This window comes from Rhinopithecus bieti, unplaced genomic scaffold (assembly GCF_001698545.2).
Source record: "Rhinopithecus bieti isolate Rb0 unplaced genomic scaffold, ASM169854v2 scaffold_34818, whole genome shotgun sequence".
Classification (NCBI taxonomy): domain Eukaryota; kingdom Metazoa; phylum Chordata; class Mammalia; order Primates; family Cercopithecidae; genus Rhinopithecus; species Rhinopithecus bieti.
Window position 1 is genome coordinate 2107222 of NW_016815484.1, and position 17953 is coordinate 2125174.

At 40.2% G+C, this 17953-nt stretch overlaps 1 protein-coding gene across 1 annotated transcript in view; it reads right to left on the reverse strand.

Annotated features, from left to right (window-relative positions):
- Positions 1 to 4543: 4543 nt before the first annotated feature.
- DAB2 (DAB adaptor protein 2) overlaps positions 4544 to 17953 on the reverse strand; it is a 51708-nt gene continuing 38298 nt past the window's right edge. Inside the window, 6 exon segments of the mRNA XM_017853193.1 lie at positions 4544 to 4930; positions 6462 to 6532; positions 7434 to 7543; positions 8086 to 8718; positions 12934 to 13096; positions 14103 to 14756. Coding sequence (XP_017708682.1) covers positions 6467 to 6532; positions 7434 to 7543; positions 8086 to 8718; positions 12934 to 13096; positions 14103 to 14756 — 1626 coding nt within the window. The 3' untranslated portion in view covers positions 4544 to 4930; positions 6462 to 6466.

Sequence of the window (17953 nt, forward strand, 5' to 3'; positions counted from 1 at the left end):
AAAGAACAAATTTCTCTACTGAGTGGTTCTGGAGCCGTTTGTGAAGTTCAGTCGAGGTGATGGAAGTCTGGCTGTCCCTTTACAGTAATAAGGATTCCTGTGGCTTAGATCTGTTTACCATCACATGGAACTATGTAGGGCACACTTGATTACATTATAGCATTTCATTTTAAAGGAAGACTCAGCACAATTCTCTTCTCTTTTGAGGTTCTCAGTGTCTGTCTATGCCATGTCCTACCCTTTTGTTCACCAATACTCTTGACTATTTGTATGACTCCCTCCCCACTCAGACTCCAGCCTCTTCTCCAGTCATTTCAGTATTTTCATGGGTGCCTCTCTGCCCTCCTCTTTTCTGATTTTGCCAACTCTATCAATATTTATCTTAATTCCATTCAGCCCTCTGCTATACCCCATTTCTATGGTGATCAGTTAGTCTAAGTAGGTACAAGTGGAGGCAGCATCAGACACACCCCAGAAGCATCCTCCACTCAATTCCAGCCCAGTCAGGTTACCCTGTAACTTTTAGAGCAGCAATGATTCTGCTTTCTTATAAGTAAGATAAAATAATGATTGAAATCAACCACGTGAATAAAGAGTTGAGAGAAAACTCCACAACCAATATCACGAGGAAAACTTAGTCATAAAGAATTTCAGAGTTGGGCTTTTTTTTTTTTTCTTTCCATTTTTAACAACCTCATCTTTCATCTCTGCAGAAGGCCAGCTTCTTTGCCACTGAGCAGCCCACACCATAGTCTTGCTGAAGACAAGCACTTGTATGATTTCAGTACGTGGTAGAGGTTTAGTAATTAAATACAGGACACAATTCCAAGCAAGGGCAAATGAGGGGCTTGGCCACTCATCAGGTGAGATGACAAATGGCTGGCCCTTGTCCATCAGCATTGCTGTAATTACGACGTGTTAACAGAGCTGCTGCCAGTACATAGCCTTGTACATGTCCCTGTTGGTCATATCAGCCTAGAACATGAGTTTTAATTATTTTTAGCAGAAGGGAATTAGCTCAAAACATATCATTTCCCAGCAATAACTATTTGTTTTGTTATTTAGCAACCTCCTCAAATGGTAATAGCTTAAATATTTACCAGGGGCTTTGGGGCAGCTCCCATCTTTTCCTGGTTTTTGTATTAAACCTATTCCGGGAATATGGGTCAGAGTCCTCACTCATCAGGTTATTCCACGGCCAACCAAACTCCTGAGTTAGCTACATCCTCTGTTTCCCTCCCCCCCGCCTCCTTTTTCTTTTGCTTCCACCTCAGGAAAGACACAAAATTACCCTCTGGCTCTCTCTAGACACCACAGTTAATATTTTGATGGTAAAGTCTGAGATCAATGGATGAAAGGATCTCTCTACTACAACACACAATGTTATAATAAAATACTGTGAAAAACACTCCCTTAAGAGTTGGGGTAGAGTGCAGCTTTTTTTAAAGCATGGATGTCAGTCTTGCCTGAGTAAGACTTACAACAACAGATCCCACCTCAAAGGAGTATGAATGGCATCAACGGAATAAAGTTATTTTACATAAATGGTAAAGTACTTCACAGATGCAAGATTATCTTGGGAAAGTCTATACCTCAACCCTTTGTTTTGCTTTTATGTGAGAAATTTAGGGGTATGCTGGCTGTTAAAGTTCAGCTTTTAGCTTAGATATATTTGATATGAAAAGGAAACTCTCTTTCCAAGATAATAGGGTCACCATGAAAAGCGGAACTTCTGGCACACAGGTGTGAATACCACTGCTTATTCAATAAATTAGTTATCCCTTGGTATCTGTGGAGGATTAGTTCCTGCAGATACCAAAATCTGTGGATACTCAGGTCCCTCATATAAAATGGCATATAACCTATGTACATTCTCTCATACACTTCAAATTATTTATAGATTACTTATAATAACTAATATAAATGCTGTGTAAATAGTTGTTATACTGGATTGTTTTTATTTGTATTATTTTAATTGCTGCATTATTTTTATTTTATTGTATTTTCTATTCACATACTTTCCACTTGTGGCTGGTTGAATCTGCAGATGTGAAATCTGAGGTTAGGAGAGCCGACTGTATAAGGAACAGGTGTGTTTCCACTTTGCAGGGACACTTCAGTAACTGCCGCTCTCTGCTTGATCAACAGTAGTTCGTACTGCGCTGAAAGGCATGTCCTCCTCTTGTACACAACAGCAAGTTAACCTCTGGCAAGATCTCACAGATTAAACCACGTGGAGATAACACACAGGCTCAACGGGTTAGAAGCATTGCAGAGCACCTGGATAAGCCAGATAATTTGTGCAACATGTTCTTATCAGCAGCCTTCTCTAGCTCATCTGTGGCTTACTTTCAGTTCTCCTGGAACCTGCTTTTGTGTGGAGTGTATTTCTATTCCACCTCACTATTGTTAGAAAGAGATCAAATGTTTCGGTCAAGGAGAAAGGTAAGGCAGAAATAAGGAACATTCCAAAATATTATACACCAATAGATAATCCTTCCCCAAAATTTTGTCTTATTCCTCAGAGAAGTTAGATTTAACACCAAGACTTCTACATCCAAGCAAAGCCCACCTTGGGATTCTCTTTCTTGTAGTTGCAGGTCTTTTTAAAATGAATGAGCACCTTGAACTTTTATACTAGGTGAGAGAGTTTAAGAGCATCCTAATGTTAAAAACATCTGTTCATCAGCCCGCTCATCTCATGCAACAGCTCTCCAGAGGGGCCTATGCCAGCCTAGAGAAGTCCACACAGTTGTGTCTTGGTGAGGTCAAATATGACTGAATGAAAAACAAGAGGCAGCCAAGGGTAAAAGGCATGAACCAATAGTGCACTAACGAGTGATTTAAGCTGAGGTTGTTCTGGTACAGGTCTACTAGTGTTCCTTACACTCCCAGAAAGGGAGTGTGTGTGGGTTTGAGAGAGAAGAAGGTGCTGAAATAGATCAGATGGTAATTTACTCACGGTCCTATTTCATGGATTTCCACTTTCTCTTCATTGTTGTGACAATCCAGAATGCATGATAGCTAACGTTTTCTCCACTTCAGACTGGTATGTTTTATAGCTTGCCTCTAATGTCAACTCAAAGCAGGTAGAATAAACCGATGGTACCACATGATATTCTGCCACTCCAGTTTATTGAAATGAGTAAATTTATAGCTTTATTTGCATACAGAAAAGTGCATGAGAAAATAAGTATGTACAAAACAGTTGTGTGGCTGATCATGACTTTCAAAAATTCAACTACCTAGAAATAGTTACCTCCGGTTTACCACATTTAGGTATTTGGACATTTAAAGTACTATTTCAAGTCTGTGTTTATAGTGACTGAGTAGGAAGCTGATAAAAAATTATGCCATATATGATCAGCTATTACCATTAAACATAAAACCACAGGACTTTCTACTTGGGGCTAGTCAATAGAGGGTCATGTGGCCACTGTCTTGTTTAGCTTCTGAGCATCACCCTCTTCTTCCCCCTCAAGGTAACATTGGATGTGGTCGATGAACTCCCACAAGAACCTGAGCATTAAGGGTCAAGAGACAACATTAAAAACCCAACATAAACGAAACAAAACAAGCTTATTTTGACAAGAACAAACCCTTCAGAATTGTGCTCACAACAGGACTGAAAATGAACTGGGAACGTTTCCAAGTTACGAGGAGAAAAATATTGCAGACATTAGATTTTCAATGGTGACCCCAAACATTTGTTCTACAACTTTTTCCTTCCCACTTATCTTCCTACTAACGATGATGAGATTGTGGCTGCAAGAAGATTTTCCAGTTACTTGTTAAAGGCCTAGCACGACCCCAGATAAGCACCTAATGTGTCTGGCACAATCACATTTAGCTGATATGTTGCTCTGCAAAATAGAGTCCTTTGTTGCTGAGTTGAGTTCAATTTCTCTTGAACATTAACTGCTCTTCTGGAACTTCAGCTCAAGAGAATGGCCTCCTCTTCCACAGGAAGGATATAAGTTGTGCCCATTTGCAATTCTAGTTCTTGGGACTAGCAATTACCGAGAATGAAGAGAGACTCCAGAGCTGTCTGTGTCTGTGAATCATTAGTATACTATAAGTATACTATAGACTATATATATATATATATATATAATATATATTTTTTTTTTTTTTTTTTTTTTGCCCTGCTGAGAATCTCTGTTGCTTGTGAAAGGTAGCCTAATGCTACTTGAACCCAGGAGCAAAACTGACTGAAAAAGAATCAGAAAAAAAGGACAGGAGGAGAATAGAATAATAGCCATCTTCCCTCATTTGCAATGGGCAGGCAAGAGATTGGGAGAAAAGGACCCAATTTGCCTTGGAGAAATGATCTCGAGAAGAAGAGAAGCTATCTTTTTAAAAAGGTCCTTAAGTGGTTAGATTCCAAAGTGTCTAAGGAGAAGTTGTAGTTGCTTCAATTTTACTTTAGAAATTCTCTGTAACTGATGGTCTGATGAAAGATTTCTTTTAAGAAGGTGCCTTGTTCTACCATAATCTTTAGGTTTTATGCTCTGAAACAGAACCCCCGAACAACTTTGAACAATAAGGATTTGAAAATTTATTCAAAACACTATGAGATGAAGGGATGTGGTGGCTGCGTCTCCCAACCAGAGGGTAGAAGGCGGGTGTTCTAGAATGTTCCAGGGACACAATAGGAAGGGTTCAGTAGGAAAACTACTGTACTTCATTTACACTTAAGCTAGAGAGTTTAGGATCTTAATTTAATTAAAGCCATAGATTCAGTTTAGCTTTAACCTTGACAGAAAGTGAAAAGCATTTTACAGGTAGAAGAGGCAACGAGAAATAAGGCAACAGATAATATATCAAAGCTGGAACAAAGGCAGAAATCAGGACATGTCTGGCTATCAGCTTTATTTTTGACTACTAAGGCCAACCTTTTATTCCTCCGGATGGTCTGCAGACCAAGTTCCTAGAGAGGTATGGAGAAGAAAGAAACCTGTGGTTAGAATTTTTGAACTGAATATCAACATATTAAATATCAAGTCATTATTAAAGATGTCAGTAATAGTATCTCCTAGGGGCTGATGTGAGGATTGACGAAGATGATAAATGTAGAGCATCTAATAAAATGATTAGTGCAAGCGCTCAACAATGTTAGTTATTTTATCCCATGAGAGTTCCCCTTACCCAATCTATTGATGTAGCAGGTTGACCTAAACTATCCTTCCTTCATGACCTAAAGAAGAAAGGACTGCCAAAGAGAAGTCTAGTTCATTCAATTTAGTCCATACAATCCATCTCGACTCCCAGTGTAGTTTACTTCTTCTATCAGTTTGGGTGTATCTCCCCTTGAGTGGAAGGTGAGAATGAGTCTCTAGTAAGTAAGACTTCTAGCTCTTAAATATCTGCTATACTGCTTTATTATCTTTAGGATCACCTGCACTCTTGTTAAAAGGAAGCATTTCCTTGGCACCAAAGAGAAATTCCTTAGGGCTGCGGTAGGACACAGGAATTTGCATTTTTAATGATTTACCCAGTTTTCTGAAGCAGTTTATGGAAAGATACTATAGGAAACACAGTCATTGTAGAACTGGAGTTGAGGGAAAATGATCCAAATGCCTATAAGCTCAATCTTATTGTTCTTACCACATGTAAGATATTTATCTATTAAAAATAATTACATTCTAGATGGGCCAAATCATAGTTTAATAGTCCTGTTTGGATGAGACAAGATTGGCAAAAAAAGGGTTTTTTTTTTTTTCATTATTTCTATTGTTCTACCCCTACCAGCTGCCCTACCTGCTCTAAAATGGGGAGCACCTTCTTTTCCCTACTAAATTCAGTCTTTTGAGATCAGAACAAAGTTGCTGTCACCTTCTGTTGAGAAAGAGTTACACTGAGTCCTCCTAGGGTTTCAGCTGAGGGTGATCCTACCTAATCACTTTCTAAGATAAAGTCCATGAGACAGAAGAATCAACCTTCAGACTCATTTTGAGCTCCTACTGCCTATGAAGGAGATCTTTAACAGTTGTTAAAACTTTTAGATCTAATACCATCAAGAGGAGTAATGATCATAATCTGTTTTGCTGACTTGTATGGTGGCTTCAGAAGATCTTCAGAATCTGAACCCTTTATAGGAAACCAAATTATTACTAGGTTGTTTTGCAATTACTTCAACATGAAAGTTAAAAGGTTAGAAACCTGTGATGTGTTGTTTTGAGTTTTACTTCCCACACAGAACTGAAAACCAAAATGGGATAAGATAAAATCCACATCCCCAAGGGTTTATTACTATTTTTTGATGTGTTTAGGAATTCTATTCTTAAGTGCCCAGCCAAGTCATTATTGAATGATCTAAGTATAGATTTCCATGTTGATTATTCCTAAATTATAGATATTTACCCTCTTCCCAATTCTAAAATTAAAATTTCACTCTTTACTACATGTCACCCTTTCTCACAAAAACCCCTGAGATAGACTTATTAGGATCTTCTACTTACAGAATTTAGGCAAAAGGATTTCCAAATGGATCCCTATATATCTCAGAAGATACAGGTTGAGGAGAAGCCACCTAAGAAGATAAATCATCTAGTCAATAAATACAGTTACAGTCATAAGAAAAAAAATTTACAATGAAGACTTCCAAAATTCTTTTAAAACTCGCTTAGGTCATAGGCCAATCGGCCAATCAAACATTATATGGGGCTTACAGTGATTTGTTTCCATCTGCTTGCACATGGCAGTGTATATTATTTATGTGAAAATCAAGGTTCAGATGCATTTCATTTGCCTCCCCTAAATGGGAAGTATTATTTTTATAAGCTATAGAAATATTATTGGAAAATTAAGAACTTACATTTTTGAAAGGTTTTCAAGATGGTATTTTGGCTCAATTTTCTCCCGAAATGCTTTCATGGGTCAGGTTAAGTGAGATATGAAGGATGTTTTCTGTGTGATATTATTTCTCAAATTCAGAAGATAATAGTTCTTGTGCAAATAATCTTTCTCCAGTTTACATCAATGTTTATACTGTGAAGGTTCTTGGTGACAAATCTTAGCCAAACATGTTTTACCATCAAAATGTTATTATAGCCAGGTGTGGTGGCTCATGACTGTAATCCCAGCACTGAGGGAGGCTAAGGCAGATGGATCACTTGAGGTCAGGAGTTTGAGACCAGCCTGGCCAACATGGCGAGACCCCATCTCTACAAAAAAATACAAAAATTAGCCAGGTGTGGTGGCACGTGCCTATAGTCCCAGCTACTCAGGAGGTTGAGTCAGGAGAATTGCTTGAACCTGGGAGGTGGAGGTTGCAGTGAGCTGAGATTGCACCACTGCACTCCAGTCTGGCCCACAGAGGAAGACTGTCTCCAAAAAAAAAGAAAGCTATTATAAAAGCAAGGTTAATTCAGGAGGCCGGAGCTCTATGTGGCATGTAGATTGGAGAACAGCTTCTAGTGGTTGATACTTACAGAGGCTTGTGATGAACCAAAAGAATCTTTAAAGAAAGGGTTCTCAAATGCATTGTCAGCAGATTTGGTAACTGTCAGGGAAACTTGTCTGGGAGCTGGCTTTGGTGGTTCTAGAAGGCAAAAAATCCAGGCAATCAGTAGACAAGCTTTCCCCAAATATAGGCCAGTCCCCGAGTCAGCTTATCTTTGAAATTTAGTTCCATGCTTTTGAAATTTACATCCGTGGAACAAAAATCAACACCAAATACTAGGTATCCCAATAATTATTATCCCTCTCAGAAGAGAAAACTATGCATATTTATCTGAAGTGGAAGAGATTCAGAATCCCCTCATTTAAAGCTTTGGAACATGGATGACGCCTTATTATACAGCCCTCCAAGAGCCACCAGTCATCACATTTCAATAGCTCATGGCAGCCCTTTTAAGATTTATCACTAGAGGGCAGCATTGGGTCAGTCCTCAGAAATGACTAAGGTAAACAGTTATCACCAAAAGGTAAATGGTTAAGTTGTCTCCATAACCCTTGATTGCCAACAGAAGCAAAAGCAAGGCTATTGATGGGTGGGAGACGGTTCATTTGGGGGACTCATTTAGGTTCATGTGGCAGTGGAGATAGTTGTTGGAACAGTAGGCAGAGTGGTGAGTGGCTTACCATTGATCTTATTCAATAGTTGATTAGCAGCAAAGTCATCGTGGTCTGCATTCTCCTGAGGAATGCCAACCTTGCTGTTGAAATAACTGGAAAAGGCACTCGAAGTCCCAGAAGGAGTCTGCTCTCCCTTCCGCGCAGGCACGGCAGGTGGCTGCCGCAGTTGGAAATCCTTAAACATTTCTTTCACATCCTTGATCTCTTTATCCCCAAGTGGGTCTAAGGCAGTGAAGGCATCACTGGAGATGTCCTTGGGAGGGCCAGCTCTGGGAGGTGGCTGAGGAGGAGTGGCCAGGAGAGAGGAGTGCATGGACTGGGGCTGAGTGGACACAGCAGGAGCTGGAAAAATATTGCTCTGAAAAGGATTCCCCAAAGGGCTTGTTGTTGACCAAGCATTGGGTGCCACAGATGCAGAAGGGCCCCAGACAACAGGCATTGGAGGGGGAGTTGAGGCTGCAAAGGGTGAAGGCTGATTCCAACCTGGAACAGCTGGACTTGTACCAAAAATGACGGGCTGACCAAATCCTGAAGGTTGACCACCCATCATGGCTCCGGGAACAATTGAAGGGGACTGATTGAAGACTAAAGATGCTGTGTTCCATGGTCCTGCCTGAGGGAGTGTGACAGTTACACCACCTGAAGTAAGAGGAAGAAAAATACTTATCAGGAGCCAAGCTTGAAGAAGATTCTTGAATTTCAGAGAGCACAACTCTCTGGGAAGTCTCGATGCAGCTAACACCTCCACCGAGTCCTGAGGCTGATGTGGGAAGAATAAAGGCTCTGAGCGATTAATCACTGTAAAAGTCAGCCAGCTAATCTGTATAGTGAGCATTCAAATGCTGGTTGCATTTTGAGGCCCATGTTCTTCCCACCATGTCTTTTTAACTTTCCTCATTAGAAGGGTAATACAGTCCATAAGTACCTACTCATCAAAAAAATAAGCCTTTGTCATACAGACACTAGTTGTCTGATACATTACCAACAACTAGAACAGAGCCTGTTAATAGCAGGAACTTATTTGTTAAGTGAATATATTTTTATGCACGAACCATGCTGATTATGATGTAGTTAATTAAGATAATCCATTGGACTCTCTGAGTCACGGATTTGATCTTTTCATTTGGCAACTGGCTCATGTCTGGAGTCTTATGGAAACCAGCGGTCACACATGTGCAGAAGACCTCAACATGCTTGCATCCTGAAGAAACCATTTCAAAGTTTCTCCACTTTTTAATGCTGCCAAGGCTGATACAGCTATATACATAAAGGGAAGATGAAGTTTGGCCGATGCCAAGGGAGTTTTAGGCGTTTATGTATAAAAATGGAAGAAAGGCTGTTATCCTAGGAGGACTGTTCCAAATAAAAGTGCTTCCTGCCATGTGCCACTCACTAAACCTTGCCAGAAGTTAGAACAGAAAATTCAAAAGAGGAGAGAGGACAATGGGAAACAAAAATCTTTCAAGGTAACTAATGGCCTGCGTCAGGGCATCTGATCTTTGTGGTGAATGACTGTCTCCTGCGACCTTGCTATGTCATCAGGAATTCGTTAAATCGCCAGAATCCAGGTCTCTCCAATGATGGCCTCTGATTCTTGAGAGGCTCGCTGCCTGCATCTTGTTCTAATATACACGGTGCTGTCTTTCCTGCCTCTTTCCAAGTGCATTAATGATTCAGTTAAACTGTCACCGCTAACAATGAAACCTAAATTCCGCCTCATATCTATTAGTGGGTGATGCTTTGCTCTTGAAATCTACTTGCTTTGAGCTTTGGTGCACGGCATTCTTTAGTTATGAAAGTTTTCTTCAGACCTGGGTTAGGGATATTTACATTTCCAAGAGGGAATACTTTGAAAATGGTGTTTAGGAGTGATGGAGCACGAGATTCTATCTTTGAGCTTCTTCGTCTGAGACATTGGTATTACCTGACTCCATTTTCATCATGCACGCTGGCCATCTGGCCATGGGCACACATGGTGTATTCACAGAGAGTGGTGGGTTTCAGAACAGGACGTTTCACTTAATCAGTATGCTTTTTGGAGGTGAGGAAACTGGGTGCAAGGATATTAATTAAAATTCAGAAGGTCATAGTCTGGTGGTAGAGACTGAAAATCAGGCGCACTGGCTCTAAATCCGACACCCCATTCTCCTGTTCTGCCTCCTTGGCAGCAAGGCATGGGGCAATTTTAATTTTCAAATGCTATGTTAATTCAAACACTTATTTCACAGATACAGAAATTAGACTTCATTTTCACTGAAGAATATACTCCTTTCATAACAAATGAAGAGAAAGTTCTCTTATATTCTACAATACAGGCTCTAAAAATGGGTTTAGTTTGAACAAATTTGTTGCTCATATTTTAAAACACGCTCAGTTGAATTGTATTAACAGAAGCCAGATCATTCACTAATAATTTCCACCAGTTAGATGTGCAAAAAGGAGGGTAGAATTTTGTCATCTTTTATGTTGGACAACTTGTCTTCACTTAGGAAAATATCATATTAGTGAGAATGGTATTCATAAAAGAGAAAAATATTAGGGCTGGGGGCAGTGGCTTACTCCTGTAAACCCAGCACTTTGGGAGGCCAAACTGGGAGGATCACTTGAGCCCAGGAGTTCAGAACCAATCTAGTTAACTTGGAGAAACCCTGTCTCTACTAAAAATACAAAAATTAGCTGAGTGTGGTGGCGCACGCTTGTAATCCCAGCTACTAGAGAGGCTGAGGCACAAGAATGGCTTAAACCTGGGAGACAGAGGTTGCAGTGAGCTAAGACAGCACTGCTGCACTCCAGCCTGGGTGACAGAGTGAGACTCTGTCTCAAAAAAAAAAAAAAGAGAGAGAGAGAGAGAGAGAAATATTACGTTTGCCAGGAATTCAAGGCTTTCTCAGTATATACTTATACCAGTCTTCATTCCTACCCACCAAATTCCCCACATTGTGTTTCAACACATTTAAGGCCCAGCTGGACAAAGTAGGGGCAAGGACTAAGGAAAAAGGGGACATGGGTATAGAACATTAATTTTATTACCTTCTGAAGCTAGATTAAAATACAAGCAAGTTGAAACTGAGGGCTCAGCTTTCTACAATACCCTCTCCCCACCCCCCAGATCTCCAGGGGAGACAGTTCCCCAGCTGGGTCTAGCGGAAGCCAGACCTACAACCTTCCATGGTTTGGCTGAGGATCCCTGCTAGTGGACAGGGACTACACTGTAGAGCTCAGTTTGAGTCCCATGTCCAAACTTGGAACAATCATCAGTATTCTGCAGTTGTATACCCCAAGGCCTCCACAGGGGCACCTAGCCAAAAAGCTTCACTTCGTCTGAATAAATAAACAGTTATAGGGTCCAGCTGTATTTTCAGGCTGACTTGTTAAATATTGGCTGCAAAAATTCTTAAGGGCATTGATATTAGATACAAAGCTCTGTGATGTGATCTCGCTGCAGACATTGCATTGCACGTACTCTGGTCTTCTGTGAGGGAAGGGTACCAACCAGCTCCACTTGGGGGTGCAGGGAAAAGAGCAACGCAGAAAAGGAGAAACCCCCAAGAGACATGAAGTCTTTAGAGAGAGCCTCTTGATGGGGTAAATGCGAACAGAGACCTGGGACAAGCTGGCTTTTCATACCCTCACGGATTTCAGCCACTCAGCAGTTGAGTAACAGTCCTCCTCTGACCACCCTATTCTAGGTATGATTAAACAGACTTCTTGTAAAAGAACCAAAATATTTTCCTTTGTAGGAAAACAACAGAAACAGAGAGGAAAACAAAACAAAACAAAAGAAGGATCCTGATGACTGACTGCAGGAGGCAGAGAAAGCCAGGATCCCTGGTCAGATTTTATCAAAGGAGAGGAGAGTCCTTCCTCATCTACAGTCCTCCACCTCCCAAGCCAGAGTCTATTTGGAGTTTGTAGACGTGCCAAGAGCAGAAAAATAAAGAGTCCACAGCAGGACAGCAAAAACTATTGTCAGCGTTTCTGAAAACTGTACCATGGAGTCTGAAAAGAAGTATAGGCTATGGACAAAGAATAGCAAGGCCAGCCCTCAGTCAAATGGACTTTCCCACTGTCCTACCATAGAGTTATCAGCAGCTCACACAAGCTAATGACACATTTAGGAATTAAGAGCATCAGTGCATCCTAGGTGTCTGATAAAATTCCACATCTTCCCTTATTTCTCTGCTTTTTTCAACTTTGGCTTTCTAGGACTTATGTTCTAGCTTCAGTAAAACACTCAAGCTAGCCAAAATATTGGCAAGGAGCTCCTACGGCAGAAGCATTCAGAGACTGATTAGGATGTGTGCCTGATCTACTCTTACCATATGCCTAGGAACACAGCTGGGCCCAGAACCTAGGACTTTCACTCTGTGACTTATTCTTGCTTCAGACTTAACTTATATCCTTCTTGGGCATATATTCCTGCTAAGAGGGCTATGTGTTGAAAGGGCATAGGCCTTCGATCTATTATGGTAAAAGACATGGAAGACATGCATGTTGCTACAGTTGACAGACAAACCTCTCTTATGTCAACCCTGTTTTGTTACTGAAGCTGGTCTGAGTTTGGAATCCCTTACAATTGTCTCTCAGGAAACCATGACCAGTTGATTCAAGTAATTACAATACTGAAAATGAATGTATTGTCTCATGCTGCCTTGAGGAGCCAAATGTGAGTACAAGTCAAGAATATCAAATGGGTGTGGGGTTGTATAGGAGTAGAAGTGAGAGAAGGGCTCCCTGGCATGCTCAAATCTTATGCTGTAGAACCCTCTAGGAGTATGAAATGTCTTCTGATGCATCATCATTTTATGAGCAAAAGCAAAAGAGTCATACTTAATTTTATCTCTAGGCACCTACCTAGACCCACCAGGGGCCCCCCTGGGGCAGGAGCACTTGTTTTGAAGAGATCCAGAGGGTTGGGCTGCAGGGCTGTAGGTTGTCCTGTGGGTGACGCCTGGCCTGAAGGTTCTGAGACGGGAGGAGCAAAGATGTCTGATGCAAGCAAGTCATTGGCCGAAGACTGACAGGACAGGGAGGGAGGGAGAAGCCTTAGTTACTCACTAACAGTGAAATACAGCTTCATTTTGTCTCCTACTCTATACCCCAATTTGAGAGCCACAAAAAGGAAAACTTTTTTTCTTGACAGACGAACAACAACAACAACTACTACTACAGAAAAGAGTCCTCCAAAAGACACAGATTCCTACAATGGACGGACTACTGAGTCTTAGTGTCTGATACTACCTAGGGCTTGCAAAGTGAAATCTACTATACTCATTTACACACTCACATTGGTCTGGTCTCATCAGCTAAATGCTTGAAGCTGGGGAAGCAAGTGTGTAAAAGGGGCAACCACCAATAAGCGTCCTAAATATTTTTGATCATTCCATTGGATTTTAAGTCAATCTACATAGAGATCATAGGGTCTTAATCCAGGCAAGCCTTCATATTCTTAGGAGAGGTAAAAAAAAAAAGACACCTATGGGAATTGCATTTTAAGCTGCTCTTAAATAAAGCTGAGATCATAGTGGTAATAGTAAATATATAAGCTTTTTCTAAGCTTATGTATTTACTCAGTATTTAAAAGAGGAGATAAGCTCGAGATTTTTACACCACCACCATGGACATTAATGTAACATGATGGGTGCGCAGGGCGTGCGTTAGTGTCAGGGAAGAACAAAGGGAATCACAAGGACTCTCGCCCTCCCAACCCAGAGCATGATGATCAAACTTACCAGAGGTATAGAAGCATAGCAGCATTAAAAATGGAAAAACTTGTGTTTAGTTTAATCATAAGTGACAAGACATGCGCACGGAAAGCAGGGTGTGACAAACACTGCTGAGAAGCTTAAAAACGGTGGCAGTTAGAGGAAAGTACTCCTGGAGAAACAAAGCGCCTTATCCCACCTTCTATTTCACAGCCACACAGGAAACTACGAGAGCAGCAGGAAAGAGAGCTTGCATCACACCACCCTTTGGTACCGAACATGCACTCTGCTAATGGATATGTGGAGAAGACAATTCACCTTAGCAGTCCTTCTGCCTCTTCCTGGTTTGGTACTTTGTGGAGGTGGGATAATGGCTATGGAGTCATGTGGTGAGGACTGGACAGAGCTTTCCAAGTCCTGCTTTACGCCATTCTGTATGGACAGTCCTTTGGGAGGGCTTCCCACAAAAGGGTTCGGGGAGGATTTGACAGAGAAGCCATTCTGTTCTCTTTCAGATACCCCATTTTGAGTTCTCACTGCTGGCTGGGTTTGCGAACTCGAAAAGGGCCATGGGCCTGCCTGAGCTTCCTGTTTGCCAGTCCGGTTAGAGATCTGGTCAAATTGCTGACCAAAGTAGTCAACATCACCATTCAGGGGCCCATTACTCAGTGGAGGAGATGAGCTACTCAAATTCTCTTTCTTCTGATCTGGAGATTTGAGAGAATCAAACGAAGAAGGTGTCGATTGGTCTGGCTGTGTGAAAGGATCATCACGGAAAGGATCAGGATTAGGGGTGGGAAAGAAGTTGAGATTGGCAGAAAAGGCATTTTCAGGCAAGAAGGATGCCTGAGGTTTTGGTCGAGGAAGAGAACAGGAGGTGATGCCGTTTGTTAAGAATGGATTTTCTCTTAAAGAATTCTGATTGGTGTCGATTTCAGAGTTTAGATCCACTAACAGGATATCTTTGCTTTCCTATCACATTTGGAAAGAAAAAAAAAGAAAGTGTTAGTTCATGTTGTGACTTCAAATGAGAAAATTACATAAGATGACTAGGATTATCAGAATTTCTATTTAAATTTGGTCTTGATAAACCAGTTGAGCATTACCTCCCCTTCCATCAACCCTTGTAGTCCATTACTCCCTAGCTATAGCCTAGGTCCTTTCTATTCCTCCCCAGTATCATGCCCTTTTATTTAAGTCTCAACATCATTAGGTGAAATCTTACTGTTTCTTACTTCATGTCTCTGCTCACCCTGGTTCACACATACAGACTGGCTTAATTCATTATGAGCACTGTTTCAATTTGTGACTTTGAAAGTCTTGAAGGGAATTGATTGTGAGTTACTTTAAATGATTATCAAAGTATGTTGAGCTTGAAAGTAAGTGATTTCAGAAGCCTAGCTCAGCTTCCTACCTGATATACACACAGTCTTCTCTATTGTACCCCCCAGAGTCATGTAGGATCATCTCTCTAAATGAGAACATTCATTAACTAATACATTCATATTTTATAGTTCTGGCTGTGATGAAATTTAAGGTCAAATGCATTTCCCTAAAATCGGTCCAGTTCTTTCCGCTAGAGGTGGGAGAGAGGCTTTTCCTTTATGTCACGGCCTTCAGGTATGCCTCTTAATATTAAGGCTCTTGCTGAAGCTGATAGCCAAGTAGGATCTCATCCTCATCATCCCAGTCTCTCCTCTGGACTTACCCTTTTTGTCTATGTCCTCTGAAAGAGCTGAAAGGGACACTCAATACTGACCTAATTTAGTCAATCACACATTAAGATCTCCTATTTGTACATCTTTTCATAACATTGCTTAGAGTTGCCTGTGTTGTGACAGTAATCTTATCTATTTAGTGGTTAAAGTCAACCAAAAACTGATCTTTAATTTATAGACGGTAGTCCCTCCTTATCCTCAGGGAATATGTTCCAAAGCCCACAGTGGATGTCTGAAATGGCACATAGTGCTAAAACCTATATACAGTATATTTTTCATATATATATACACATGATAAAGTTTAATTTATCAGTTAGGCACAATAAGAGATTAACAACAATAATTAATAATAAAATAAAACAATTATAACAATATGCTGTAATAAAAGTTATATGAATGTGGTCTCTCTGTCTCTCTTCTCTCAAAATATCATATTGTACTGTACTCACTTATTTTCAGACCAAGGTTGGCCACGGACTTATTTTCAGAAAGTGAAACTGCAGATAAAGGGGAACTATTGTACAAGGTAGAGACATGGGTTTAAGAGTTAATTTGAAAGATATAGCTCTACTAATTCTATCCCCTCTCTGTCATTTCTCTGGTCTGTCAATTTTTTGAATTTTCAACTGTTCAATAGAAATTTCTCAGCTTAAAAGCAGTAAATTTGATGAATCCGACATGTCTTTATTCCAGTAAAAGAGAGAATTATAACTCACCCTAGGATAGAACTTTCATACTGACATCACTTCCTTCTGCTTGACTTTGATCCATTAAATACTTAACTATGCTACCCAGAGAAGAATATAAATGATAAAAAATGCCTTGCAAAGTAGAAGTTATAGTAGTTACCTTGCATTATCGTGGGCAGAATACTAAATATTTTGATCATTGGGAAAAAAAAAACAACTTCAAGGGAATATAAAATTTGCAAACTAGTGAATACAAAAGGGTTCAAATAGAACTCCTTGGCTTTTAAAAGAAAAAAAAAAAAACCCAATTTTTTAGAAAATTTAAGTCCTATTTCATGGCCACAAAAGAGGCAGCAAAATCAGACCTAAATGGTACTCTACCTTTGGATTTCTTTACTGTGAGGCATAAAAACACAGTTTTTATAAGCCAAAGCCAGGCTTTCTCTTTATAAAAGAAGAATTTGTCACAAGAAAGAGCTTATAATTAAAAGAAGATTTAATCAGAGAAATGGTTTGGAAGAGCTATTAATCTAGGGATCTTTATACAATCTAAAGGTAGGATAAAATTTATTACAAAAGCTTGTGATTTCAATATTTATTTATTTGTTTTGAGCCACCTCTGGGTTAGAACAGTTGAATGTTCACACTGGTACAGTTCTCCTTTTCAAATACTTCAGAAGTCCTTAGGACACCAAACAGGAGCCACAATGTTAGACTTCTGAATAGTCACCCTATAAGTAAAATGTATAAGGCTCTCCTCAGGCTGGGTTTGTTATTAATCCAAGATTAAAAGTGTAGTTCACAGACTACAACTGAGAGGCCAAAGACTCCTCATCTACCCCCTTGGTCAGAGCCTCATTCATTCTTTGTCGGACTGTCAACACTGCATCCGGTTGGCCACAGTTTGAGCACCTGAGCCTCAGGCACTAGAGATAAGGCAGTAGGTTACAGAACCTACTCGTAGGGAGCTCCAGTAAGTGGGCATAAATCCTAAGTTCCATAGCCTAGCTCTTCTCTGGGTGGCTAATCTCACCTAACCATTCCAGTTTGTCAGACTGAGGACTTCCCTACTCAAAGCCTAAGTGGCCTCCTGCTGCTCCCTATAATAAAATAAGCCTCCTTAGGCCAAATTTTCATGATCCACAATAAGACCCACGTTGTTTCTAGCCCAACTATGAACCAACTTTCCTACACATATCAAACACCCAACTCAAATTCAGATTCTTTACAAAGCTTTTAGCATTGATTTTTCTGTCTGCACTTTCCCTGTGCCCACCCATGTTATCTTAATGGCATATATACAAGGACATAAGTGACACTCGTGCTTTGTATCCTGATCCCATCCCTTGTACCAGATTTAATTTCCTTGATCATAGATCATGTCTTATATTCTTCCCATAGTAACCGTGCTTTCAAGTGGTTAAGTTGTTCAAGTTACAGAATATGGGTTTTATGTTTTATTTTCTTTTCTTCTTTTGAGATGCAATGTGGAAGGATAATGCTCAAGGGGCTTGCCAATAAAAATTCCGTTCTAGGGGATACCACATAGCTTGCAACATGAGTATTATTTCAAGTTCATAAAACTTTTCTCTATAAATTTGAGGGGAGTGACAACCATCTAGCACCAATAATAAAGTCTAGACAATTTAGATTTCTTTCTCTCTTTACATGTTTCAAAGCAATTGTTGAAAGAGTTGAATATTTTTAAACATGCTGGCTTTGCCAAGTAGAGATAAATCTATTTTTGACCTATGACTATAGA